The following is a 26,876-nucleotide window of genomic DNA, read 5'->3' as shown; positions in this document are numbered from 1 at the left end:
CTTCTGACTCGTCAAAATTTCTCCTTTGAACAGAAAACCAAATACTGCATGCTCTCACTCATAGGTGGGAGTTGAACAATGAGAACACATGGACGCAGGGAGGGGAACAACACACACTGGGGCTGGTCAGGGGGTTGGGGGCAAGGGGAGGGAGAGCATTAGGACAAATACCTAATGCATGCGGGACTTAAACCTACATGATGGGGTGATAGGTACAGCAAAGCACCAAGGCACATGTATACCTATGTAACAAACCTGCACATTCTGCACATGTATCCCAGAACTTAAAAAAAAAAAAATTCTCCTTTGCTGTCTCCCTTTCCCCAGAAAACTTGGAGCCTATGATTGGAGAATGGTGGCATCACTGTTTGAAAAGAATCTGAGTCCCTAAATGACTACATTAGAATGTGATGTGGGTGAGCAATTACACTCCCAAGACTATAGGGTTTACTTGTTACTGCAGCAGAGCCTATTCCCCCCCTAACTAAATCAGACAGCCTGACACTTCCAAGGTGCACAGCTCCTAAAATGGGGCATCTTTACCTGTTCCCTCTCTCAGGGTGAGTCCCTCCCTCTCCTGACTCACTCTTCTCAGGGAGCGGAGACCAACTTTCCCTACCCCCCACCTCCCACCCCTGCCCTCTATGAGAAGATTTGGATTCTAACATCCAAATTCACATTCACAGTCTCTGCCAGGGTATCCATCCCTCTTGTGCAAATTGGCTCCTTGTGGCCAGCATGGCATCATGGAGCTCTCCAGGGGAGTGCTGTGATCAGGCCCTGCCATCACATTTTCTGCACCACCTTGGTCTGGACCTCAGTTTCCCCACATCAGAAAGCCCTGGAATGCTTTTCCTGACCTGATATTTGCAAGCCTTGGAAAGAACATCTGAGAGCAAATGAATGCCTGAGGCTGACAGCCAGCAGACTGCACCTCAGCCCAGCCTCCCCCACACATGACCACAGGCTCTCCTGGCTGAGTAAACATGTTTTATTGGGCCTAGGTACACTTCCTGGCCATTCTGCTCCCACCTTCCCTTCCCCTGCTCTGGCCAGTTCCCCAGCACACCCCTCCCTGGGGCCTCCAATACCCGTCCTTCACATCCCCACTGCCTCCTGCCACTTTTCTACCCTGACACCTGCATCCTCAGCCTTAAGGGGCGTGGAGAGTTTTTCTCTTATCAGCCTGTTTTACTGCCCCCTCCTCCTTGGTTACACAGTAATTTGGAGCAAAATTCCTGGCAAGGACAGATCAACAACTGTCAGCTCCCAGTCAGAGAGAAAGGGCCTTTTCAGTTCTGTCTCAGGAGACTGGGAGAAACAGCAGAAAGGACCCCACAAGGAAGGGAGAGGTACCCTGGGTCAGGCACCTGTGGAGAGAGGGCTTCGCATGTGAAGTGACATCAGGGAAAATAGGACAGAAAAAAAGCCAGGGCCAGCCCAGAGGCACCTGAGAAGAATCAGACTCACAGCTCAGCCCAGCCCCGGCACAGAGAAGAGACAGGCCTGGCAGCACCCAGGGACCCCCTTTCCTCAGCCTCCACGTGCAGGACAGCAGGAGCACTGATGCACTGAAGGTACGTTCTGGAGTCTGGAAGCAGCAGAACTGAAGGAAGTAAAGATGGGTGTCTGGGAAGACCCCTCAAGCTGCAGTAAAGCCCAGGACTGAATTGGCCACCTGAGGCCAAGGGTGGCACTCCAACCTCCTCCTAGAGGCTGGCTAGAGCCACAGGAAAGGGCCAGAAGCCAGAGAAAGGGCAAAGGTGGACCCCTGCCTCGAAACCTCCTCTGGAGACTGACCTCCTCTTTCCTGTGCCGTATTGTTTCTCCCTCTTCTCTTTGTTCGCCACTGCACGGTGACCTCAGGGATCCTGGCCTAAGCTGATGATTGTGCAGGCAACTGCATCAGAGAAGACCCTTCTCTGGAAGATTGAACCCAAATTCAGCCATGGTAACTCCTTTGACATCAAACTGGTAAGGGCTGTGAACCGTGGGCACAGGATACCACTCCTCCCAGCTCTTCTGCTGTGACCTGCCCATGGAAGTCCCTGTGGACACGAAATCCTGCTTGGATCATCTAACTGGAGGCTCTCTGTTCTTCACCTCCACGCGCCCTCTTGACCCCAGGAGGTTCAGGGGAGGAAGTACGCCACTCTCCACTGGCACCCTCCTTGGCCTACACAGAGTCACCCCTGAGCCCCTCAATGTGTGCTGAGGTGGGCCCTGCTCTCTGCAGGGATATGGAGAGAAATAGCTTGGGGTGCTGTGAGGCCCCGAAGAAGCTGGGCCTGTCCTTCTCCATCGAGGCAATCCTAAAGAGGCCTGCCAGGAGGAGTGATACGGACAGACTAGAAGGGCCAGGTGGAGAGGGCCCCAGAGAAGCTGCGGCCTCAGGCTCTGGGCTAGAAAAGCCTCCAAAGGACCAGCCCCAGGGTAAGTGTCTTCTGATCATTTCTTTCTGTTTCCTGGTCTCCAAGACCCAGCTGGGCTCAGGCAGAGAAAAAGCTTCTCCGTCCATATTAACTGGATAGAGGACTCTAAAATTCAGAGCAAGACCTGGCTCTGGGCTGGTTTCCTGATATACCTTTCAATCTAACCCAAAACTGTGGTTTTTCAGCTGCAGACACCAAGGCTCAGTTAGTTGCAGAATGCAGGGACCTGGGGCTTGTTATTGTAACCAGGCCCCGGCTAAGAATGCTAGCTACCATTTACCCAGCATTGACAATGTCATAGGCATTCTCTTCTAATTTCAGTAGAAAAGCACGATTATCGTAACTGGACGGATAAGAAAACTCATCTGTGAAAGAGAAGAGGAGGATAATGTCCCCAAATTACATAGCTGGTAAACAGAAGCCCCACTATCAGGACCTGGCTCTGACTCCCCCAAATCCCTGCTGGGCCCAGCACAACCTCCTCCTCATAAGCCAAGTTCAGTCTGCACAACTTCCAGGGGCTGAAGCTTTGGCTTGGGAAAAGTCTGTCCACCCTGATCACCTTCCCCAAGCCAGTGGCCACCCCAAGGCATGTCCCCAGATAACAGTGACCAGGTAGATCGAGAGCCAGCTTGAAGAAGGGAGGAAAGCCGCACTGGGGCATTGAGGTGGACGCACATACCTGCTAAGAGTCAGGAACCCAGGATGTGAGTCTTAGCTCTGCCCTGGCCTGCCGTGTGACCTCAGGAAAGTCCCTGGCCACTGCAGCCTCAGGTTTATTCTCGGCAAAACACCTGGGTGAAGGAATAAGAAATGGTGAAGCTGGCGATGTCTCAAGGGCCTTGTCAGTCTGACTGTCACCGAGCCTGGAATATCTCACATGAGGTTCTCAGTTCTCTCCCCTTTTCACCCCTTTTAATCCAAGAAAATGCTGGAAAGGAAGCTCAGGGAGCCCTTAATGTCATTACCTGCCATAAATAGAGCTCCACATCCCCACCGACCAGGCAAGTCTCCCAGGGAGGGAGCTGATGAGGGGTCGCACTCAGCTGCAGGCAGGAGGAAGACCAGGAGGGCTGTGTGTCTGCAGGCAGGAAGGAGCCTGGTGTGTTTCCCTGTAGCTGAGTTTTCCAAAGGGAAAGGGTCTCTAGCTTAATTTTTGGAAGTTCATTAATATCTTCCAGTCCATTAAAGATTTACAGGAATGTTTCCATTGGGGTCCTGAGTCTCTCCTGCTGCAGTTGTATAAATCTATGATCGAGAGGTCTCGCTCTTCCTACCAGAGCAGCTTCCCTTCCCCTAGCCTGATGACGGCAGGCTTCAGAAAGGAAACCACTCTTTCTAGGCCTCCACGGAAGATTCTGGCATGTTCCGTGTCAGCTATCCATCTGGTCCCAGAACAGACCCCAGTAAGTGCTGACCAGACTAGCAGTGGTGACATCGGATGGTGGTATATTCCTTCTACAGCACTTTTGTGGACATTTTCCCATCTCATTGTCACACTTGGGAGCCCAGCTCACAGATGATGAAACCAAGAAGAGAAGATAAATCCCCCACAAAAACTATGTGAGTAATGAGCACTAGAATTGAACCCTGGTGGTCTAGACCATCTACTCTAGATTATTCCTGAACATAGTTTAAATCCATCCATCTCCCACTATGCTGGAATTCAGCATTTCTGAAAGCTTGGAGAGGGTCCCACTGGCGTCTCTCAAGATGACCTTGGTGGGTACATAGATAAAGATGATCTAGCTCAATAGTCCTGTAATTACCTTTACACTAACCTTGTATTTATGATGAAAGACACTGTTATCCGTGTATGATCATGATATAAGGTCTTATTTTAAAATACATTTATTATTTGAGTCAAACACAAAAGTCTATTTGGGAAAATGCTAAACAAATAATACAGATGGGATACGAACTTGCCAGAAACTATATAAAAGAAACCTGCAGAAATTGCAAATGAGCTGGAGTCTGTGAAACACACTGGGTGAGGAGAGCAGGGATTCAAGAAACTTGCCCTCTAAGCCCAGATCTGGCCCCAATGCACGGGAGGACTTCAAGCCAGTCACTTCCCTCTCTGGCCTCAATCTCCCCACCTGTAACATGAAAGAACAGGGCTAGAATATTTGTAAGGTCTCTCCCAGCTCTGACATGCTATGACCAATTTAACAACAAATTAGTTGCTGAAAAACCTTGGAGGATTCCCTTGTGGTGATTTTCCACCGTAGAATCTTTCTCCCTGTGGAAAGGATGGTCATGATCCCAGGTAGGGCAGGAGCAGAGAGACTGGAAGGCCCCTCCCTACCTTCACAGGAGCCCTCATGCCCAGCCCTGTGCTTGTTGCTGCTGGCTGATGCTTCTCTACTTCCCTGTTTTATGTCCCTCCTTTTGTGCAGGACCCCTCAGCAGAGAGCAACAGGACCAGAAATAGCAACACCCTCTCCTGTCCCAAGAATAATGATAGAGGAATAAGTTCCTCTTTGTCTCCACTTAACATTGAAAAGGCTTCCTAGACTGGCTCACAGACAGCCCTTGCCATCTCACCTAGGGAGCTTATTAAAATGCAGCCTGTTAGGCCCAGTACCAAGACTCTGACTCTAAGTCAAAAGGCCCAGGAATCTGCATTCTAACAAGCTCTCCCAAATGATTCTGATGTTGGTGGCCCAAGGAAGTGGTCCTCTGAGGAAGCTGAGACTCAAAAAGGTGAAGTGGTTTGTTCCAAGCTACAGAGCCAGTACCTGCAAGAGATGGGGCTAGGCTAGTTTTCTGGGCTCCAAGGTTAGTGTAGTGCTCTACTGTCCTCATTTCTCATGGCAGGGACCAAGGTCCCCCCTGACATCTTCCCATTCCTGCAGGGACCTTCATGATCTATAGGTTGGACCCTCCCAGGTCTTAAAAGCCAATGGGAAAATCCAAGAGGACCTCTCTATCTGAAAAGATTCTACACCCAGCCTCCTGCTCTCTCCTCCAAGGAGAGGGAAGCCCTCCAAAACCCAGGACCCTCCAAAGTTAAGGGAGACCCAGTCTGAAAGCTCAGACCCTGGGAAGAGAGAGAGAGACCATCTTTGCGCCTCTACCAGTGACAATCCTCTGTGGGGAAATCATAGGCCCCAGGAGAAAGGTGATAGAAAATTGACAAGAAAGAGAGACCACCCCAGTGGGTAAACCAGTATAGACTGCCTGGCCTGTGGGGAACCCAGGTATATCTTCCCTTGCCTGTTCACCAGCTATTCATTCAGTCAGTGGCTAATCACTGAGTGCTTACTCTGGGCCAGGCTAGGGGCTGGGGAGGTGAAGGTGAATAAAACAAGATGCAGTGACTACTCACCTGGAGGGGGATGGAAGTCCCTGGCAGTACCACCTTGGGGCAGTGCTGCCTTCTGCCCATCTTGTCTGGTGGAGCTGGCCAGGGGCACGGTAGAATTCTTGGCATTTGAGAAGCATACTGTAGCAAGGGACAGCAACGTTTTTCTGCAAAGGAACAGATGGTAATTTTAAGCTTTGATGGTCAGATGGTCTCTGTCACAATTACGCAACTCTTCCATCACAGCTGAAACTTATCTGTAGACAATGTGTAAATAAATGGGTAGGCTTATGTTCCAATAAAACTTTATATACAAAAACAGGGGTCGGGCCAGATTTTGCCCTCATGCTGCAGTTCGTCAAGGACATGACCCTGACACATTAGTGTGGCACTCAAAGTCCTTCCCAGACTGGCCCTGTTCGTCCCAGGCTCACCTCCCATCACACCCTCCCCGGCCCTGTCCACCTTCGAGGTGCAGGCAGCTTCTCTCCAAATTCCAAACCTTTCTTGCCCTTTAAATGCTTTGGCGCCTTTGCCTTTTAGAAGCCCCTGCTCCTCCTGCTACCTCTTCCTCTTCTTTCCCGTCTTCCTCCCTGTATTAATTTTCTATGGCTGTTGTAACAAATTACCACAATCTGAGTGGCTTAAAACACAGAAATGTATTCTCCTACCATTCAGAAAGCCAGAAGTCTGAAATCCAGGTATTGGCAGAGATAGCTCCTTCTGGAGGCTCCAAGGGAAAATCTGATCCATGCCTCTCTCACGGGTTTCTAGTGGTTCCAGCAACCCTTATCCTTCTTTGACTTGTAGACGCATCACTCCACTTTGCCTCCATCTTCTCACAGCCCTGCCGTGTGTGTGTGTGTGTGTGTAATGTCCCTTTCTCTTATAAGGATACATGTCATTGGATTTAGGGCCCACCCTAAATCTGCAATGATCTTATGCCCAGAGCCTTAATTATATCTACAAAGACTCTATTTGGAGCAAAATTCCCGGCAAGGACAGATCAACAACTGTCAGCTCCCACTCAGAGAGAAATGGCCTCTTCAGTGCTGTCTCGGGAGACGGAGAAGCAGCAGAAAGGACCCCACAAGGAAGGGAGAGGTACCCTGAGTCAGGCACCTGTGGAGAGAGCGTGCTTTTCCTTCCCTGTCCCTCACCTCTTTCTCCTCTCCTCCTCCCTCTCTTCTCCCTCCTTTCCCTAGCCCTCCTCCTCCCCTGAACTACCTGAAATCAAAGACAGCTGCTCTGCTATGGGAACCGGGAGAGGTAGCCCTGGTTTGAGGCTGTGACTAAGGCCTGTATGTATCTCATCACCTGGTGATTAACAGCTCTGGCTCTTACCCAGGTAGACCCAGGAGCTCCCATCAGAGCAGACAAGAACAGGGCAAAAGGATGTGGAGTTAAAAATGAGCACTTCCCCAAGAGAAGTGTGCTTTAGTCTTTCTCCAATGGACTCCACCTCTCAGTTCCTGGCACCAGAGCTATGGGGACCTTCCTACAGGGATACCGGGAGACTGGTTCTAGAATTGAGAACCTGGCTCAGTCTCAGGCCCTGTGGGAGCACAAGAAAGTACAAGCCATGGCCCCTACCTGCAAAAAAGAGCACTGTATTAGTATGGGGTCCCCCAGAAAAGCAGATCCTAAGGAAAGGATCTGAGCCAAGTAGTTGATATGGGACATGCAAGGAAGTAGTGAAATAACACAAGGAAGGGGAGGCAATGAATAAATGGTGTGTTATTAAACCAGTGGCCCCTATGGGTAACTGAAGCTCAAATCCTTTGGGAAATGGAGCAAACATACTCCCCAGAATTATCCAAAGATTTGATCCCTAAAGACAAACCCTGGCAGTATGAAGTAGATATGGAGCACGGAAAGGTCTGGGTGATACAAGCCAACCATTGACAACATCAACTATAATCATAGGGCCCAGAATGTCAGAGCTAGGAGAAATCCAAATGGGCAGAGGAGGAGGCTTAAAACGTTGGCTATAATTTAAGTTTGATTTATCCATTGTATTATTTATCCAGACAGGCAACAAACAGCCACTGAATATCTACTGAGTGCCAGGCATACCTATTGTACAACAAATCATCCCAAAACTTAGTAGCTTAAAATAATAAATATTTATTATCTCAGTTTTGTGGATCAGGAATTTGGGAGTAACTTAACTGGGTGGTTCTGGCTCAGGGTCCCTCATAAGATTGCAGTGAAGATGTTATTTGGGGTTGCAGTCATCTGGAGGCTGGACTGGAATAAAAGATTCATGTCCATAGTGGTTTACTCACATGGCTGGTGAGTTGGTAACAACCACTGGTGGGAGGACCCAGTTCTTCCCTATATAGGGCCCTCCACATGCTGCTTGAGTGTCCTCACAAAATGGCAGATAGCCTTTCTTAAAGTAAACAATCCTAGAGGGACAGCCAAATCTAAGCAGCTTCCTTTTAGGACTTAGCCTGAGAAATCGCATCACATCACTTTTACTGCATTTCATTCATTAGAAATGAGTCACCAGGTTGGGCCCGCTTAAGGAGAATTTGAAAGGAGGAGTGTCCATGAAGTTGCAAACCCATCTGACAGCCACTACGGTACTGAGTTGGGCGCTGGAGATGGTGTAGAGCAGTGGTACCCAAACTTTTTGGCCGGTTTTGTGGAAGATGATTTTTCCATAGACGGTGGGTGGGGAAATGGTTTCAGGATGATTCCAGCACATAACATTTATTGTGTACTTTATTTCTATTATTATTCATACTCACCATAATGTAGAATCAATGGGATCCCTGAGTTTCTTTTTCCTAGGAGAATCTAATGCTGCCACTGATCTGACAGCAGGTGAGACAAATAACCATCAAGTAATCACAAATGAAAGTACAATTACAATTGTGGCAAGTGCCGGGGAGATGGTGACATGGTACTCCAAGGGACTATTCCATGGGAGTTTGGTCTGTCAGGCAGGTCAGAAAATGCTTCACAGAGAAGTTATGGTTGGTCTGTAATCTGAAGACTGAGTAGGGTGGAAGGGAGGGCATTCCACACAGACAGAGCCCCAAGGGCAAGGGCCTATTAATAGATGATGTCCAAGGATACAATTTGAGGTCTAGGAGCCAGAAAGGAGCCAACCCACGCTGGCCTTGCAGGCTATGGTAGAGATTTTTATTTTTGCTTTGTATTCCTAGGGGAATGAAGAACCATTTTCAAATTTTCAACAGGAAAGTGTGCAGTGATCAGTATTAATGAGAGCCATTTGGTTCCAATTGACAAAAATTATCTTAGACTAGCTAAAATGGAGAGGGACATGTATTGCCTTGGAGAAAATTAAGAAATCACTTTCCAGACTAAGCCACGTGAAGGGCAGAATGATAAGCAACCTTCAGCTGTGATGGGATCCAGACGCAATTACGTCATCAAGTCTCTGCAGCTGTTTCTCTCTGCATGTAGGCTCACCTCTTTCTTGCTGCTAATTGGCATTCTCCTAATAGCTTCCAATAGCTCCAAGAGTTACATCAGCCTCCAGTGACATCCTCAAGCTCTCTAAAATCCCATGTTCAAAAGCCCCAGAGGAGGGACACCCATTGGCAGAGCTTGAGTGAGATGTCCACCTCCAAACCAGTCAACTGAGACCAGAGAGTGTGGCTGGAGCAGCTGTGTGTGCTTGGGCCTTGTCTGGAGTCTTCATCTTGCTGTTCCCCTTCTTCTACTTCACTGTTCCATGCTGGGATGACGGTTCCTTATTTCAGGACCCTTAGAACTCTTCGTACATCATTTTAGTCTCCATATATGGAACCCTCAAGTTTCTTTATCAATGGTGTGTTGCTAAAGCGGTTTCCTCCCCACTCCTTGTAAGGAGGCAGTTGTTAATAATTTGTTGGCCAGAAATGTCTCTTCCTCCTGTTTGCAAAGCCCTGTGGCTTTGTATATCTCTAATCTGGGCATTCTGCACTTTTGCCACCTTGGTCGGCCTTCCGTAAGTATTTAAGCAAAGAGAACAATTAAATTCCTCCTCAGTTCTTGGCAAGAAGGATAACTAAACATGGATTTCCCCATTGAACAGGAACAAGTTCTAGGACACTTCCTGTGTCACACCTTGAAACATCCCCTGACTGCACAGCTTGTGTTGTCTGATTATTCCCCTGCATCAACACAGTATAGATGGGAGAGGAAGTGGAGAGGGTCTGAAGCATAAACACACACATGCACACACACACATGCATGCATGCATGCACACAACTTCCCAGCAAGGAAGGGAGTTAGAACAGTTGAAATATTATAGCACATGAAATCAACCCATTGCTACCCTGTCCCAATAATCTGTGCCCATGTTTCATGTTTAATCTCACCAGACCTAAGCACATTGTCATTAGTCACGTTGTCATAACACAAATACGATATACAAACCTAACAAAGTGCTTTAGAACACAGAATAGGCAATAATGAACTCTGCATAACACCATCAGAGACAGCCCTTCAGAGAAGTAGTGGCTTTTGAGATGGAGTCAGGCAGAGAAGGGGACAGGACATGCCAGGAAAAGGAAAGCCTGTGAAGCACCCAAGAGGTATAAAAAGGAATAATCCTTTGAGAAACAACAAAATTGAGTGGCTGGAGTCTAAAATTCATGGAGCATAGTCACAAGAGATGAAAGAGGTAAGGTAGATGGAAGGTCAAGTGTGTCAAGCCAAGAACTTTGGCCTTTGTATATGTACATCAGCATTTTTTAAGCCTTAGATTTTAAAATGTTTTGGGAACTTCAGGCTTTCATTGAGATGCATGACCAGAGCTGCCTTGGATGAAGGGAAGGTGGAGTGGGCCACACACACACTTCAATAAAGGAGCTCTACTGCTGTTTGTTTTGTAGGGTTTCCTTATGATTTCCTTTAAACAAAGGGTACAGTTGCTTTAAAATAAAAAAAGGAAGAAAAAAATTTTTAAGATACATAAGTAAAAAGTATGGGCGAGTGTGGGTGTGTGTGGGTTTGTGGTGGGGGGAGTACATATGCTAAAATTCATACATATAAAATATTATGAAAGTGAGACCACAGGTGTGGAAGATGCAAGCTTCACACTGCCTAGAGAGTGCTAAGCCAGTCACCCCTGGGAGTGGCACTCCCTTTCTGGTGAGTTTCTCAAGGGTCTCCTCCTAATTGTTGCAGTGATTTCTTTATTCTCATCTCTTTCCAACTTGCTGTTTTATTTTGTTATTTATTTACACAAGAAGTTCCTGTGTATTACAGAAAAATAGAAAATACAGATAAAAAGGTAAAAGAAGTGTAACTATAATTCTACCATCTCACCATCCAATAATAAGCACTACAGATATTTTGATTGATTGACTCATAGAGACTCACAGAAAAAATTTTTCTTACAAATATGGAAGCTAGTTTGTTGTAAGCTAAAATTTCAGTCTTAAATTAAAAAAAAAACCTATTGTGTTTCAACTAGGAGATTCACAACAGACCTTGAAAAGAAATATTTGATTGATTTGAGCTTTGATGGATGAGTAGGAGTTTGCTAGGCAAAGGAGGAGGACAAGGCATTCCAGACTCAGGGAGCACAGAACAAGGACCTGGAAAATGAAAGTGCATAGCTGATTTGGGGAATCTGGAAATGGTCAGGTGGGACTAAAATCATGGAAATGACAATAAAGGGAAAGCAGATGATGCTAGAATGATGGAATGGCAAAGGCCTTGAATGCCATGCTAAGAAGCTTTCCTTGTTCCCTGTGGGCACAGGGAGCCAAAGAAAGTCTGTGGCCTGACTAGCGAAATGAGGCCAGCACAGGTCAGCCATGGGGAGACTCCTGCCCCGCACCCCACCTTCGTGTGTCAGGAGGTGTCCCCAGCCTACAGGAGGGCTGCAAAGGGGGCCCTGGGTGTCCTCCATGGTGAACCCACTGTTTTCAGAAGACAAGGATGAGGCCCATTTCCAGAGACTGCCCAGCGGCAAAGTCCCCTGGGCCTTTAGCTGCACAACCAGGACCAATTAGCAGACCCCAGAGAAGAAGCAATCAGGGGAGGGTGCTGAGCGAGGAGAAACATCAGTTTATAATTAGGTGGCCTAATCACCTGTGTAAATTGTGTATTTCTTATGGTCAATGTGCTAAACGGCTCAGGTTTAATTAAGTTCTGCTGATTCATTCTCTTTGAAGACCTATTAAAGTGTGAGTCGCAGCTTGCACCATTAACAACGGGTAGACGAGCAACTTGAAAAGGGTGGCAGTTCCCTGCTGCCTCCATCCCCCTCCACTGTTGTCCCCACGTGCCCACTCCCCAGGTATGCTGGGCTGTGACCACCTGCTTCTCGGTTTCTCTGCCCAGAACCTGGTAGGGAGATGCTGCGCTGGATGGGAACCCAAGGGTTTTCTCACTCCTCATCCAGTTCTCCTTCCAGGTTGATCCATGCTGCCTCAGAAGTGTCCCCTCTTAGCAGGGACCCAGAACACCCTGGTTTCTCCTGGTGATTGAGAATTCTATCCTATGCATGGGCCAGGGCCATCAATGAGCTTGTATTTTCCAGCCTCTTGTCTAATAAGGAGTTTCCAAAATTCTACATGCTGAACTGCATTCTACCTTCTTCTCTATTCCATATTATGCTGTTCTGCCTTCTCCCACCTTGTTCCCTTATTTGTAACTCTCTGTGGTCTGTAACCCAAGCATCAGCCTTCCTGGCACCCTCACAGCCTCCCCTTTTCCTGTAGGAAAGTTGAAGTGCTGACCATCATTCCTGAGCTGCCCCCTTGGACACTGCTCTTTACGCTCCCACCCTGCTTTGTGGGCCATGGTTAGGGGGACTCTATTCTGACTCATCGCCCAGAACTCCTGAGCACCATCCCTTCCCATGGTCATCTTCCTTCTCCCCAGGCACCAGCAGAGATGTGAATGTGGGGCAGTCCTCTCTTCCTCTCGCCTTCCCTATACTTCCGGTTTCCCCAAAGCCATCAAAGCTGACACTATACTTGAAGGTATACCTGTCAGATACTTTCTTTCTTTCCTGCTGCCTCCATTCCCCTACACTGTTGTCCTCACGTGCCCACTCCCCAGGTAGGCTGGGCTGTGACCACTTGCTTCTTGGCTTCTCTGCCCAGAACCTGGTAGGGAGATGCTGGGCTGGATGGGAACCCAAGGGTTTTCTCACTCCTGATCTGGTTCTCCTTCCAGGTGGGAGATTTCAGTGCTCTTTCCTAATTGTTTCAGTGATTTCTTTATTCTCATCTCTTTCCACCCTGCTGTTTTATTTGGTTGTTTATTTACACAAGAAATTCCTGTATATTACAGAAAAATAGAAAATACAGATAAAAAGGTAAAAGAAATGTAACTGTAATTCTACCATGTGGCAATTAGAGGAACTTGCAATGCAGGGAGAAACTTAAAGTTAGAACCAGAATATGACTTTTTCAAAAATCCAGTGGGAGACCCTCTAAGGTAGCATTGTCCAACAGAACTTCCTGTGATGATAACAATGTCCTATATCTGCACTGTCCAATATCGTAGCCACTGGCCACATGTGGCTATCGAGCGATGGAGAGTATGACTAAGAAACTGAATTTTTTACTCTATTTAATTTAAATAGTCACATGTAGCTAGGGGCTATCATATTGGACAATGCAGTTCGAAGGAGTTAAACCCTTCACAAGGCACAGCCTCAGATCCTAACCTCATTTCCATGACTCCAGGTTGAAGCCTATCTGTCTCTCCCAAAACTGCTTTTGGCCTTCTGGTTGGGTCTTTCCAGCCATAATTCCTCACCAGTATGAATTTTAGGCACCCCTCATTCCAAGAGAGGCCACTAAAACTGTGAGACACAGGCACAACATCATCATAATCATCATCATCACCTCTGAAGGACAAACATTTATCCTGAGGGTGTGTAGTTCAAAGCTAATAAGAAACAGCAGTCAGGTTGTTTTGCAGAGAAGAGTTTAGATCCTTTCCTTCTTCACCCCACTTCTAAATTACCTTCTTCCAGTACTCTTTGGAACAGGAAAAAGCCATCATGTCTTAAAAGCTACTCCTTTGGTTACACAAATGGAAGCTTTGAAATATTTATTTTATTATAGATTCTATTCTTAGTCATAAATCCTTGTTCACCTGAGTTTCCTTCTGGGGTAAATGGAGGAGATGGCTTATTTTCATTATGACCTGTCTTCTGTTTCTACTCCTCTGTTCTCCATATTACTTCATTTCCTGTATTCTGGTTCCACACCCCACATTCTCTCCCATAGTTCTATAGTCCCAGGAAGACCTCAACTCCCTGCTGTTCTTGACACCTCAGTTTTCCAGGTCAACCTGGAATCTTCCCTTTTGTAATTTTTTTTTTTGCAGCTTCCTACAGAACTGCAGTATATAATTTACTATCATCTAATATGCTGACTGACTGAATGAATGAAGGAATAAATCCAATACTGTCAAGCATGGCTTGTTCATTTCGTACTCCTGCAGACTGGCCCTCAGTGCCTATTAGGTGCTGGTTACAGAGACGACATTCACTGAGCTCTTGGAATGAATTAACACCTGCCATTTCTCTCTACATCAATTCTGACTGACTTCAGCTATTTCCCTTAAACACAACACCAGCTCTAAACATAGAATAAATATCTTTAAAAAAAAAAACCACGAAGTTAAAAATGCAGTGTGGACTAGCAGAGGGAAGGGCGGGTAGAGAAGGAGAGGCAGAGATGAGGCTCTCCTACAGAGGTGGGTCACAGGCCAATAACTTACTCTAGTGGGGAGTAATGTTCAAAGCCTCACTGCCTGCGACTCCCAAGAAGCTTCCAAAAATCCACAATCGTGAGCGAAAGTACTTTGAAAGGATAAAAATGGATTAACAACAAAAATGAGGGGTGGTAGAAAGGAGTGAGAGCAAAAGCAAACTTGAAATCCCATTTCTACAACTGAGGCAACCGGGCCTGGTGGCTTCCCAGAGAGAAATGTCACTGGCCCTGTCCCTTTCACCAAGTAAACGGGTCCTGCAGGCAAGCCTGGGGCGAGGGCTTTTGAGCCATTCATCCTCCATCCCAGAGACAGAGGATTATAAATGTCAGGGTGGATTTTGCCTTAGTGACCTGATCATTCAATCAATGCCTCTCTCCCCCTCCATTCTACTGATGGGGAGACTGAGGCCCAGATCATGAATCCAGAATGTGGCACAAGTTGCAGAGTGGAACCAGGAACAGAGCTTGGATTTTCCGAAGTCCAGCTCACTGGGTTTTCTACTATCCAATGACAGCAGGTCGATCATAAGTACCAAGAAAGAAAACAAGTTAGTTGATTTCTTCAGGTGTTAAACCCTCACAAGTGAAATCTATTTTTCACTGAGTGTCTACTCCAATTCTTAGTGTGTGATGGCTTTACCTCTCTTATTTGGGGTAAAAAGAAAGTGGGCTGAGTGGGAGTCAAGAGACCTCAGCTGGAGCTCAGACTTCCACCCATCCTTTGGAGCAGCTTCAGCTCATGTCAGTCATCCTTTCTGATGTGTGACATCTGACACTGTACAAGGTTTCAGACGAATCCTGTGGAAGTCTTTTCTGTCCAACAGGATTGAGAGCAGAGCCTGAATTCTACTTTTATCCGTTTAAGGCATATATTTGTTAAGCTCTCTCGGGGAGCCAGTTCCTCAGCTGGTCTCAGATACAGTCAGTTACAGTCCCTACTCAGATACGGTCCCCGCCCTCCAGGGGCTCACAGCCTAGAGATGGATGACAGCAGACACATGAGGCTCCCTTCCCTGGGAGGCTTAGAGTTCTCTGAGCATGAGTGTAAGTGACCCTGGGACAAGAAGTACCTCGGTTCTTAATTATTTCCCGAGAGCAGTTTTTCTTACAAGGAATGTGGGAAAAATCAGGAGAGGCAAGGTGTTAGCTACATTGGTAGGAATTCCACTGGGCCCCAAAAGTGAAGGTGATCTGGGGAGAGGGTTTGTGCCTTTTCTACAATCCCTAAAATCACATTACAGGGACAATCTGTGGTCCAACTAAGACAAGGATTTTAATTCTGTCCTCAGAAGTCCATGGTCAGGTAAACAAACCCACTGCCACCAGGTTTGGTCCTTCCTCCAATGTCCTCTGTTACCTGGCTCCAACCAGGAGCTACAGGCAATGCTGGTTGAGTCTCCCATTCTGCCAATGGGGCAATCTTCCTTACTCTCCATTGTGTGGCCAGGTTCAAGGACCGCTTTTCTGTCCCTATCATAATTGGTCTCTCTGCAGCATGGACCCAGCTGACTGTGCCTTCTTTCAGTCCTCACTTTCCTCCTCCTTCAGAGGCCTCCCCTTCTCGGTCTCTTTGTTGCCTTCTTCACTGCTGAACCTCTACATGGTGGAGGCACCGCAGACTTGCTCCTGGGCCCTCTCCTCTTCCCCACCTACACTTTCTGCCTATGTGATACCCATTCCCATGACTACAAAGGCCAAATAGATGCTGACAATTCCCTAATTTGAACCTCAGTCCTCAGTTCCCCTTTGAGCTCCAAACTTATCAATGCATCTTCCTATTCCATAGCTTCCTTTAGCTAGCCAATAGGCATCACACATTTAACATGTCCAAAATGAACACCTGATTTCCCCATAATACAAACACACGAACACACACACACACAATCTTTTGCTCAAGCCAAAACCAAATTGTTGTCACTGATTTATCTCAGCCAAAAGATAATCCATCAATCTCACCTGACAGCCTCTCTCCAAAATATATCCCATAATTAGCTCTATACCTCCCTGCAAACAACTTCAGCAACATGACAAGAGAGATGGTAGTTGATGGAGCTCATCCTACTTCTCACATCCACCACCACTGTACCACTAGAGGGGTTTGATTCTCTTTCCTAGTTGTATAAAAAAAAATTCCAGGGATGGATTCCAATAGTTCCAGTTCAGGTTCCCACACTTGAACCAATCCAGTTCCCACTACAGCTACCTGGTTGGTGTATGTGAAGAATAGTTTTCAAAAGGAGGGCAGGGCAGTTCCCAGGAAAGAGGCACTTCTGGACAGATAAATCCCAACAGGTGTCCACCTCCCTCTGTTAGCACAGTGACCACCATGTATTCTAGGTCATGTGCAAGCTATCTGTACCCTTATCTCACCATATGATGAGTGCTTCCAATCAAGGATCAAGCCTTCAGCTTTTCTGCAACTCACTGCCTAGCGTTGTGCCTGGCACAAAGAGGTACGTACTTAACAAAAAGGTAGATGAATGAATGACAAAGGTAGCAAGTGAAATGAAGATATTGCCAGTAAGAAAGATTACCCAGGGCTAGAAAGATTAGGAAATAATTTTTGGAGATTATAAGAATGAATGCAGATGCTGAAGAATCAGCAGATGTTAGAATTGCAGACAAGAGAGAAGAGGTGATCCCAGACAGAGGGCATTGCCTTAGAAAAAACAAAGTGATAAGCACACACGTGTTGTGTTATGGATATGGTAAGCAGCCCAACTTGAATGAGCAAGGTGTGTGGGTCAAAAAGTATTGGAGGCAGGGCTGGCTTCATGGGTGTGTGTATGGCTAATGCAGATGCTCAGGACCCTGTGCTTAGAAGGAGGCTCTGAGAATGGGACTGAATGCATATTGTCGCCATCTTGAAATCTTAATAATTGCATGTTTGAATCTCTGATTAGTGGAATGCAGTGAAACAGTGATGCATGAACCAGAGGTGATCAATGCCTACTCATAACCTCCCAGCTTTCCTAGGATGGTCTTGGTCAACGGTTTCCCTGCTCCTACCCAGCAACTGCTGCTCCCTCTATCTTGGTGGGGAAGGGGACTGGGCAGGGGTTCACAAAGGGTTGAGGTCAAACACTGAGTTGCAGAGTGGAACCAAGTTTCTTCATGGGGTATCCATGACTCTAAGTCTTAGAGTGGGTCCCCAGGTACCTGCAAGGCCTAATCTCACCCTGTGAGTATCCTTGTGCTCTCTGAGGGATGCATGACATGAAATAGCAAATAAAAACCCACTATGACAGTTTAAGAGACTATGGAAAAAATAAAAAGCTATTTTTCTGCTTTTTGAGTGATAGGCCCCACATTCCCATCTTGCACTGTGCCCCACAAATGATGTAGCCAGCCCTGAGTAGAACGGAGGCTGGACAGGTGGGTTGCAGACAGGCTGTCAACAGCTTTGACTGCTATCGAGCTCAGCCTTTACTTTGTAGACCAAGACTGACACATTTTTTTCTATGAAGAACCAGGTGGTAATTACTTTAGTCTTTGCAGGCCACACAGTCTCTGTTGCAATGATTCAACTCTGCTGTTATAGTGCAAAAACTGTCAGAGACAATATGTAAACCAAAGGAGAAGCTGTGTTCTAATAAAACTTTATTTAAAGACAGACAGTGGGCCAGATTTGGCCTGGTGGCCATAGTTTGCCATCTCCTGCTGTAGACAAAAGGAAGTCATTGAAGGCAAAGTAGTAGCAGAAAGGCACAATCAGAGAAGATTTTCTAGAAGGTTAACTTGGCCTCACTATCCATGGTGGGTGAGGGTCGGTCTAGAGGCGGAGGATTTCAGGAAAGAGAATACTGTGAAGCTCCAAGCTTGAGGAGCCGGGGCCAAGGCTTGGGAGCAGCAGTGGGGTGGAAGGGTAGGACAAGGCAACACAAAAACCCCACCTAGGTGCTGACACCAAGGCCACTGACCCAACTTGGACCCTCTCCCATGCAGAAGGAAGGAAGAGCAAGCGGAGGGTTCGTACCACCTTCACCACCGAGCAGCTGCATGAGCTGGAGAAGATCTTCCACTTTACCCACTACCCGGATGTTCACATCCGCAGCCAGCTGGCAGCCAGGATCAACCTCCCAGAAGCTCGGGTGCAGGTACAGCCATCCCTGCCTCAGCCCACAGCCTCCATGCCCTTGGGACCATGTGTGAGACACAATATATCCTGGGCCTTTCGGGTTGCCTCATCTAAAAGTTTCTGTTGGCTTTATCCTGTGAGTACAGTCATTTTGGCCAAATGTTATTTTCCATGAAATGAGGTCACTATAGCTCCAAAATGGTTTCTCTCCACTGGGAATGGAAAGGGAGTGAAGTGGCATCAGTGATCACCATGGAGCTCTGCTCCATACTCTTCCTCCCCACTTGGCGACAGTTCCCAAACGTCGTTCACCATGCAGCCTCATTCACAAAATAGGTCTTGGCCATCTAGATCAGGGGTCAACAACCTTTCTGCAAAGAGCCAGATGGTAATGACGTTAGACTTTGCAGGGTATATTGTCAGTGTCAGAGCAACCGTTCAACCAGGCCAAGGTAGCACAAAAGCAGCCTCAGAAAATATGTAAACAAACTTTATGAACATGAAATTTGAATGTTGTGTAATTTGCCTGTGTCATAAAATATTACCCTTCTTTTTTTTCTAGCCATTTAAAAATGTGAAAACGATTCTTAGTTCATGAGCCATTCAAAAACCGGTGGAAGGCCAGATTTAGCCTGTAGGCTGCAGTTTGTCAACCCCTGATCTAGAACACATGGGGATCCCTTTGGAGGCAGTGTAGAGAAGTGGAAAAGGTCTTGAATTCATGGTCTTTGTCAGAGACCTGGTTTAAGCACCAACAGGCTAATCTCTCATCTGTGATCTCTTCACCCCAGTTTATTGCTTCATGCAGGATTAGAAATACAGTAGCCCATTGTCACTCACCAGAGGTATTTCCTGCCCTCTTCACATGCACCCAGCTTTGCAAGTGCCACTCTAGCACATGACGTTCCACCAGATCTGACTGTGGCACCATTAGCATTCTCTCTAAAATAGTTTTCTAAGTTGCTCTCCTTTTTTGCTTTGCACAAATGTGATGGACTTATTCTAATTCAAAATCAGGCCAACATTCCATTCTTTATTCTATCCTTTCCTTCTGGCTGAGGACCACTCCTGTCTAAGACTTCTCTCCTTTTTCTTCCCATCCAGAATCAGGCACTAGCTAAATGGGAAGCCCCTGTATCAGCCACGAAGCCCAGAATTCAACACCTGCCTATGCAGAATTACCAAGGATAAATGGCCACAAGTCAGGGACCATCAGCACCTGCTCCGGAACACAAGGAGCTGTCAATATTCAGCCTGCCAAGAGGCACCAGGGGTTGAAAAGGGGTGGCCCACACATGACTTCCATTTGGTCTGTACAGTAGTTTAAAACTCAGAAGCTTTCACATATAAATCAATATTCCACTTTGGAGACTGCATGAACCTGCAACACCGGACTCACATTTCCATGTGGTGACTGTTGACAGGAGCTGAGAAGCTGCCCCATTTTGGCTCCATTCACCACAGACCCCGCCACTCCCAATTGTGCAGCACCAGCTGCTTCACTCATGCATGGCCCCCTGGCCCTATAGGCATTGAAGGTGGAAACCCTGGTTCCCTCTCAGAAAGCTGACCTCCAGATCCAAAGACATCCTGGATGCCGCAGAGCTTTACAAACTATAAAGTGCAGTCCCTTGGAAGGTGTAGTTATTATGAATTTGGGCGAAGTGGTATTAGATGGAGGAAAACTCTTGCTTATCCCCATCCTTTCTCCCTAATTACAGATCTGGTTCCAGAATCAGCGAGCCAAGTGGCGGAAGCAGGAGAAGATTGGCAGCCTGTGGGCTCCACAGCAGCTGAGTGAAGCCAGTGTGGCTCTACCCCCAAATCTGGATGTGGCTGTAAGTGGCTGAGGCCTCAAGGTAGGGTGGAGGGAGCCATTGTCTGGGAATATCCCAGTCAGACCCAGATATGAAGAAGCACCTTGGGGCCTCTGTCTACAGGAAAAAGTGCAAGGAAAATTCTTTCAGAAACACCACGGGGCAAGGAGAAATCTGGAAGACCGTGGGGCCTGGGACAAGTGGCTGCCTCTCTGTCCTCATGTCCTGATCCCTTAGTGAACATCATGGTGCCTGTCCTTCCTGTGCAAAACTTCTCAGTTTACAAAACAGGATCAGAGAGGGAATCGCAGTACACAGACGTTGGACACACGGGCTCTGGAATCAGAGTGCCTGAGTTCGAATCCCAGCTCTGAATTGCCTGAGGTGTGGCTTGGAAGAGTCACCTTATCCCTCTGAGAACGTAATAAAGTTTTTTGATGAGGATGAAATAACTGAGACGTGGAGGATGCTTAGCACCTAGGAAGTGCTCCCTAAGTATTTAGGGAGCCATTCATGGAGACAGCACATATTTTTGAATGGGCACCAGGTGCTAAACACTGGGGATAGAGCAGTAAACAAAATAGACAATACTTCCCTGCCCTAGAGTTAAAGGTTTTTACATGCCCACAGCAATGCCATGAGATGGGATTTTTCATTTATTCATTCTTTGCAAATGCAGAAGCTGGGCTCTGAGAGGCAAAGTGACTTTTCCATGTCAAACAATTGTAAGTGCCAGGACTCAATCCAGCTTTTAAATCCCCAGACCATGCACTTCTCCCCACCTACAGTAACCAACCATCCAGGTTTGCATGGGTCCACACAGGACTTTCACAGCTAAACCCAGAAGGTCCTGAGCAAACCAGAACAAGTGGATCACATTACCCACCCTTAGCTGCCCAAGCCATGGAGGGAAAGGCTGAGAAGCTGCAGAGACAGCTTAGGACTCACTTCTCTCTCCTGACCTCTCCTTGTGACAGGGGCCCATGTGGACATCCACTGCTCTGCACAGGCTGGCTCCTCCCACGAGCTGTTGTCCGTCGGCTCAAGATCAGCTGGCCTCTGCCTGGTTCCCTGCCTGGATCACGCTCCTCCCAGCACACCCATGGGAAACACAGCCTGTCCCAGGTCCTCCCATCCATCAAACTTGCATCCCTGTGCTATGCGTCCTTCCATCTCCACACCCCAAATGGGGCAGCATCTGTGCTACTTCAACATAAAGATTGGACATGCTCTCCCCAAATGAGCCACTTTCCTCTCCAGGTGAAGGCAGGTAGCAGACGTGCCCTGGGCCTCTGGGGAAATCGATCTCACAATCCAAAAATGGCCCACTGCCCAGGAAGCTACCCTGAACATGCCAGTTAGAAGGCTGCACCAGACTCAAAAGCAAAGTAAACAATAAAGGACAGCTTTCTTCTCTCCTGGCTAAAGCTGCTCTCCTGGTTCAGAAGACAGGCTGGATGAGATCTCAGGCCGAGCTCTGAAATAGGGAGGTAATCCTCCAGCACCTGTATTTCCTCTAACTTGCTGTGTGACCTCCAGCCGCTCACTCACCCTCTCTGGACCTCATCTGTAAGAGGAGGCAGCTGGATAAGATGATTTCTGAAGACCCTTCCTTCCATGGGGGGCACTGAGGCACAGAGGAGGCCAAGGAGAGGTTGTTTGTTCCTGCACGCATTCATCCATGACACATGAGTACCTACCTCCATAAACAGAATGAGATGTAGAGATAAACAATTCAGTTTCTGTCCACATTTGTCAAAAGGTGGTGCTGGCCCACCTCTGAAAGTAGAACACTTGCTCAACAACCTTGCTGTTGGCCCAAGTCTAACACATTCTTGATGACTGTAAGCATCTCAGAGTGAGAGAAAAATGCAGAAAATTTTTTAAATTCTAAACAGGATTTAGTGTCTTTAGTTATCTTGCTGGATGGGGAAGGTATGTTGTCATTTCTGGCACAAATGAAAAGTAGGATGGAAAGCTCTTTTCATTCAGTTTATCTTTCCAGGATATATGAAAAGGGACCAGCTGGAAGACCAGCCTCACTCTGTCCTCGAAAGCCTGAGCTTTCATTCAACTCCCTATTTCCATGCAAAGACCCTGGGCAAACCACATGTTCTGTCTGAGCCTCAGTTTTCCTATCCGTAAAATGAAGGTAGCCAGGCCTGCCTCAAAGAGCATTCAGGAGGCTCTGAGAGGAAATGAGAGTACTTTGCAAAGTGAAGGCGACGCCCAGTGTGAAGTGATATTGTTATTCCAAGATTCCACTGCAAAAGTGGCTGCTTTGGATCCCAGCCCAGGAGGAGTAGTTCCTGCTCTCAGGGAGGTCATCCGCTGAGCATCCCTTCTGCACAGGTGTCTCTGATTCTTGTCCTTGCAGGTGGAGGACAGGGCCTGCTCCCCTAAGCTGGAAGCCTGGAATGACCTCTTGCACAAGCCTAAATTCCAGGAATCTTCCCCAAATCCCAGATCCTCTGCAATCTACCTGCACCCCTGACCCAGCCAGGAGTTGGACCGGGAGTTGGGAAGCCTAGGTCTTAGTCCTACACTCCTTCTAATTTGCTGTGTAACCTTACCATTAATCTCTCTGGGCCTCGGTTTTCTCGTCTGTATTGGAGGTAGCAGTGCTAGCTCTGCCTTCAGGCATGCAATATGCCAGAACTACAGACAACAGCCCACAGAATGCAAAAGTGCTTTGCCATCTTAAAAGTGCCAGATCGCTCAGAGCCTATGAATGTGGATATCAACACCAGGTCTCTAGCACCGCTGGATGAAAGGAGAAGGCTAGAGGCTGAGGGAGGAAAGAGCAGTTAACAAACAAAGGCAGTAGCTCATCACTTGGGTAGCAGGTACCCATTTTAGGACCCTAAACTCAAATGTGCAAAATAAAATTTCTATCATTTTGCTATAACTGGATTTACTTTCTATGTTGTTTGCAGGAAATGTATTCTGGTAACTTCTAGGTTACTGAGGCCTCAGGCACTTCAGGTTTAAAGGCAGTCACTTGAAATCGTTGACCTCTGTTCCCCTTCTTCCGACGGGGGTCTTTGCTAGGCTGAGGGGGAGGGTTGGAGAAGTGTTTATGCAAACGCCACCTCCAGCCTCCCAGAGGGGATGTTTGCTTCCCAGCTTTCTCAGTCTCCTACTAGTGTCTTATCTAGCCTGGCCTTGGGCATGACCCCTCTGTCCTAGAGATGTATCACCCCATTCAACTCCCCGTTGGGGGGTTCACTCCACATCCTCCGCTGTAGCCTCTCACCATAGTTGTGAATCCTCGCTGGCTTCCTCTCTCTCTCATGAGCAAGAGGAAAAGCTGACAACTCTCCCACACACTTCTAGGGCCGTGGGAGTCCTGGGCCAGGCAGCAGGTCTCACTCATTCTAGACCTCACACAGCCATTTCTCATGCCCTGGTGATAGGAAGGCCATGGATGAGACTTGCAGATCTCCAAACTTGTAAGAGGGATGGAAAAGATGCAAGTCCCCTCTACTCTGGGGTCCCACTCCCCTTTCTCAGCAACATACTCTTATTCCCCAGGCTCCTCTTGAAACAGGATTTTCCCAACCATAGAGATTCAGATGACCAGATGTCTCAGCTTCACTACTGAGGTAAACATTGATTTTCTGAGGCCATTTCTTTCCCCCTAGGAATTTTCTCCCCAATAACTATTTTTATTCCCTTTACCTTATGTTTGTGGGATAAAGGAATCACTTTAGAACTCTTGCCAGCTCTATGACCTTGGGCAAGTGGCATGTGCCCTCTCTGTACCTGTTCCCTGGATAACAACAATTTCTTGCCTCTTAGAGTTTCTGTGACAATTAAATGAGTTAATACATTTTGGCACATGGTGGGCACTCAAGCCATATTAAGAAAAACTCATTTTCCCAGATACACCTTCTACCTCTTTCTACTTCTGAGCTTGAGCATCCATTCTGATCTCAAGCTCTATTCCAGGAGTTCTTAAACCAGTCTCCAGGAAGTCAAGGAGCTCCCAAGAGACTATGCAAAATTGTGTGTATCTGTGCGTTTATTTTTTCTAGGGAAAGGGTTCATTGCTTTCATCAGCTTTTCAAAGAGCTCTGGGGCTTAAAAAAATAATAATAAACAATCCCTGTCAGACATATCTGAGTCAGATCTTGACAGCTTCATATTCTAGCTATGAGGACTACAGACTTGAGAGAAGATCAAGGATAACTATTTTAGAAAGGTAAAATAAAAAAATATTGCTATGGTTTGAATGTGCCCCCCAAAAAGTGTGTGTCAGAAACCTAATCACCGCTATAACAGTGTTAAGAGGTAGAATTTTTAAGAGGTGATTAGGCCATGAGTCTCTGTCCTTATGAATGGATTAATGTTGCTATTACCAGAATGTGTTCCTTATAAAAGGATAAGTTCAAAATCTCTCTCTCTCCACCTCCCAACCCCCGGCACCTTCTCTCCCCTTCTCTCCTCCACTTCTCCACCTTTTTCCTTCCACCATGGTATGACACACCTTGACAGCAAGAGGGCCTTCACCAGATGCCAGTCCCTTGTTCTTGGACTTCCCAGCCTCCAGAACCATGAGCCAATAAATTTCTGTTCATATATTAATTACCCAAGCTGTGGTATGCTGTAATAGCAGCACAAAATGAACTAAGGAAAATAGAAAATGAACAAATGCCCAAGTTTTATTTAGCTCATTAATTAATGAGAGAACTGCTAAGATGTCATAACCAGCTCAAAGGTGAACATGCACACATATTGAGAGGTGGAGCCAAGATGGCCGAATAGGAACAGCTCCGGTCTCCACCTCCCAGCCCCAGTGACACAGAAGACGGGTGATTTCTGCATTTCTGCTTGAGGTACCGGTTTCATCTCACTAGGGAGTGCCTAACAGTGGGTGCAGGACAGTCAGTGAAGCACACTGTGCGCGAGCCGAAGCAGGGCGAGGCATTGCCTCACTCGGGAAGTGCAAGGGGTCAGGGAGTTCCCTTTCCTAGTCAAAGAAAGGGGAAACAGACGGCACCTGGAATATCGGGTCAGTCCCATCCTAATACTGCGCTTTTCCAACGGGCCTGGAAAACGGCACACTAGGAGATTGTGTCCCGCACCTGGCTCGGAGGGTCCTATGCCCACGGAGTCTCGCTGATTGCTAGCACAGCAGTCTGAGATCAAGCTGCAAGGCAGCAGCGAGGATGGGGGAGGGGCGCCCGCCATTGCCCAGGCTTGCTTAGGTAAACAAAGCAGCCAGGAAGCTCGAACTAGGTGGAGCCCACCACAGTTCAAGGAGGCCTGCCTGCCTCTGTAGGCTCCACCTCTGGGGGCAGGGCACAGACAAACAAAAACTCAGCAAGAACCTCCACAGACTTAAATGTCCCTGTCTGACTGACAGCTTCGAAGAGAGTACCCCAGCACGCAGCTGGAGATCTGAGAACGGACAGACTGCCTCCTAAAGTGGGTCCCTCACCCCTGAGCAGCCTAACTGGGAGGCACCCCCCCAGGAGGGACAGACTGATACCTCATTCAGCCGGGTACTCCTCTGAGACAAAACTTTCAAAGGAACTATCAGACAGCTGAATTTGTGGTCTCACGAAAATCCGCTGTTCTGCAGCCACCGCTGCTGACACCCAGCCAAACAGGGTCTGGAGTGGACCTCTAGTAAACTCCAACAGACCTGCAGCTGAGGGTCCTGTCTGGTAGAAGGAAAACTAACAAACAGAAAGGACATCCACACCAAAAACCCATCTGTACATCACCATCATCAAAGACAAAAAGTAGATAAAACCACAAAGATTGGGAAAAAACAGAGCAAAAAAACTGGAAACTCTAAAAAACAGAGCACCTCTCCTCCTCCAAAGGAACGCAGTTCCTCACCAGCAACGGAACAAAGCTGGATGGAGGATGACTTTGACAAGTTGAGAGAAGAAGGCTTCAGACGATCAAACTACTCTGAGCTACGAGAGGAAATTCAAAACAATAGCAAAGAAGTTAAAAACTTTGAAAAAAAATTAGAAGAATGGATAACTAGAATAACCAATGGAGAGAAAGGCTTAAAGGAGCTGATGGAGCTGAAAGCCAAGTTTCGAGAACTACACGAAGATTGCAGAAGCCTCAGTAGCAGATGCGATCAACTGGAAGAAAGGGTATCGCTGATGGAAGATGAAATGAATGAAATGAAGAGAGAAGGGAAGTTTAGAGAAAAAAGAATAAAAAGAAATCAACAAAGCCTCCAAGAAATTTGGGACTATGTGAAAAGACCAAACCTACGTCTGATTGGTGTACCTGAAAATGATGGGGAGAATGGAACCAAGTTGGAAAACACTCTGCAAGATATTATCCAGGAGAACTTCCCCAATCTAGCAAGGCAGGCCAACATTCAGATTCAGGAAATACAGAGAACGCCACAAAGATATTCCTCGAGAAGAGCAACTCCAAGACACATAATTGTCAGATTCACCAAAGTTGAAATGAAGGAAAAAATGTTAAGGGCAGCCAGAGAGAAAGGTCGGGTTACCCACAAAGGGAAGCCCATCAGACTAACAGCTGATCTCTCGGCAGAAA

General features: G+C 47.2%; 1 protein-coding gene across 1 annotated transcript; it reads left to right on the top strand.

The window, feature by feature from the left end:
- Positions 1 to 1,271: 1,271 nt before the first annotated feature.
- Positions 1,272 to 23,247, top strand: ISX (intestine specific homeobox). Its single transcript, XM_032139165.1, has 5 exons — positions 1,272 to 1,577; positions 1,867 to 2,433; positions 18,390 to 18,541; positions 20,244 to 20,360; positions 21,317 to 23,247. Exons 2-5 carry the CDS (start codon positions 2,205 to 2,207, stop codon positions 21,554 to 21,556), a joined length of 738 nt encoding a protein of 245 aa, XP_031995056.1. The 5' UTR covers positions 1,272 to 1,577; positions 1,867 to 2,204; the 3' UTR covers positions 21,557 to 23,247.
- Positions 23,248 to 26,876: the final 3,629 nt, after the last annotated feature.

The sequence above is a fragment of the Hylobates moloch genome, unplaced genomic scaffold, assembly GCF_009828535.3.
Source record: "Hylobates moloch isolate HMO894 unplaced genomic scaffold, HMol_V3 SCAFFOLD_19, whole genome shotgun sequence".
Lineage (NCBI taxonomy): Eukaryota > Metazoa > Chordata > Mammalia > Primates > Hylobatidae > Hylobates > Hylobates moloch.
This window is presented reverse-complemented; position numbering and strand designations above follow the sequence as displayed.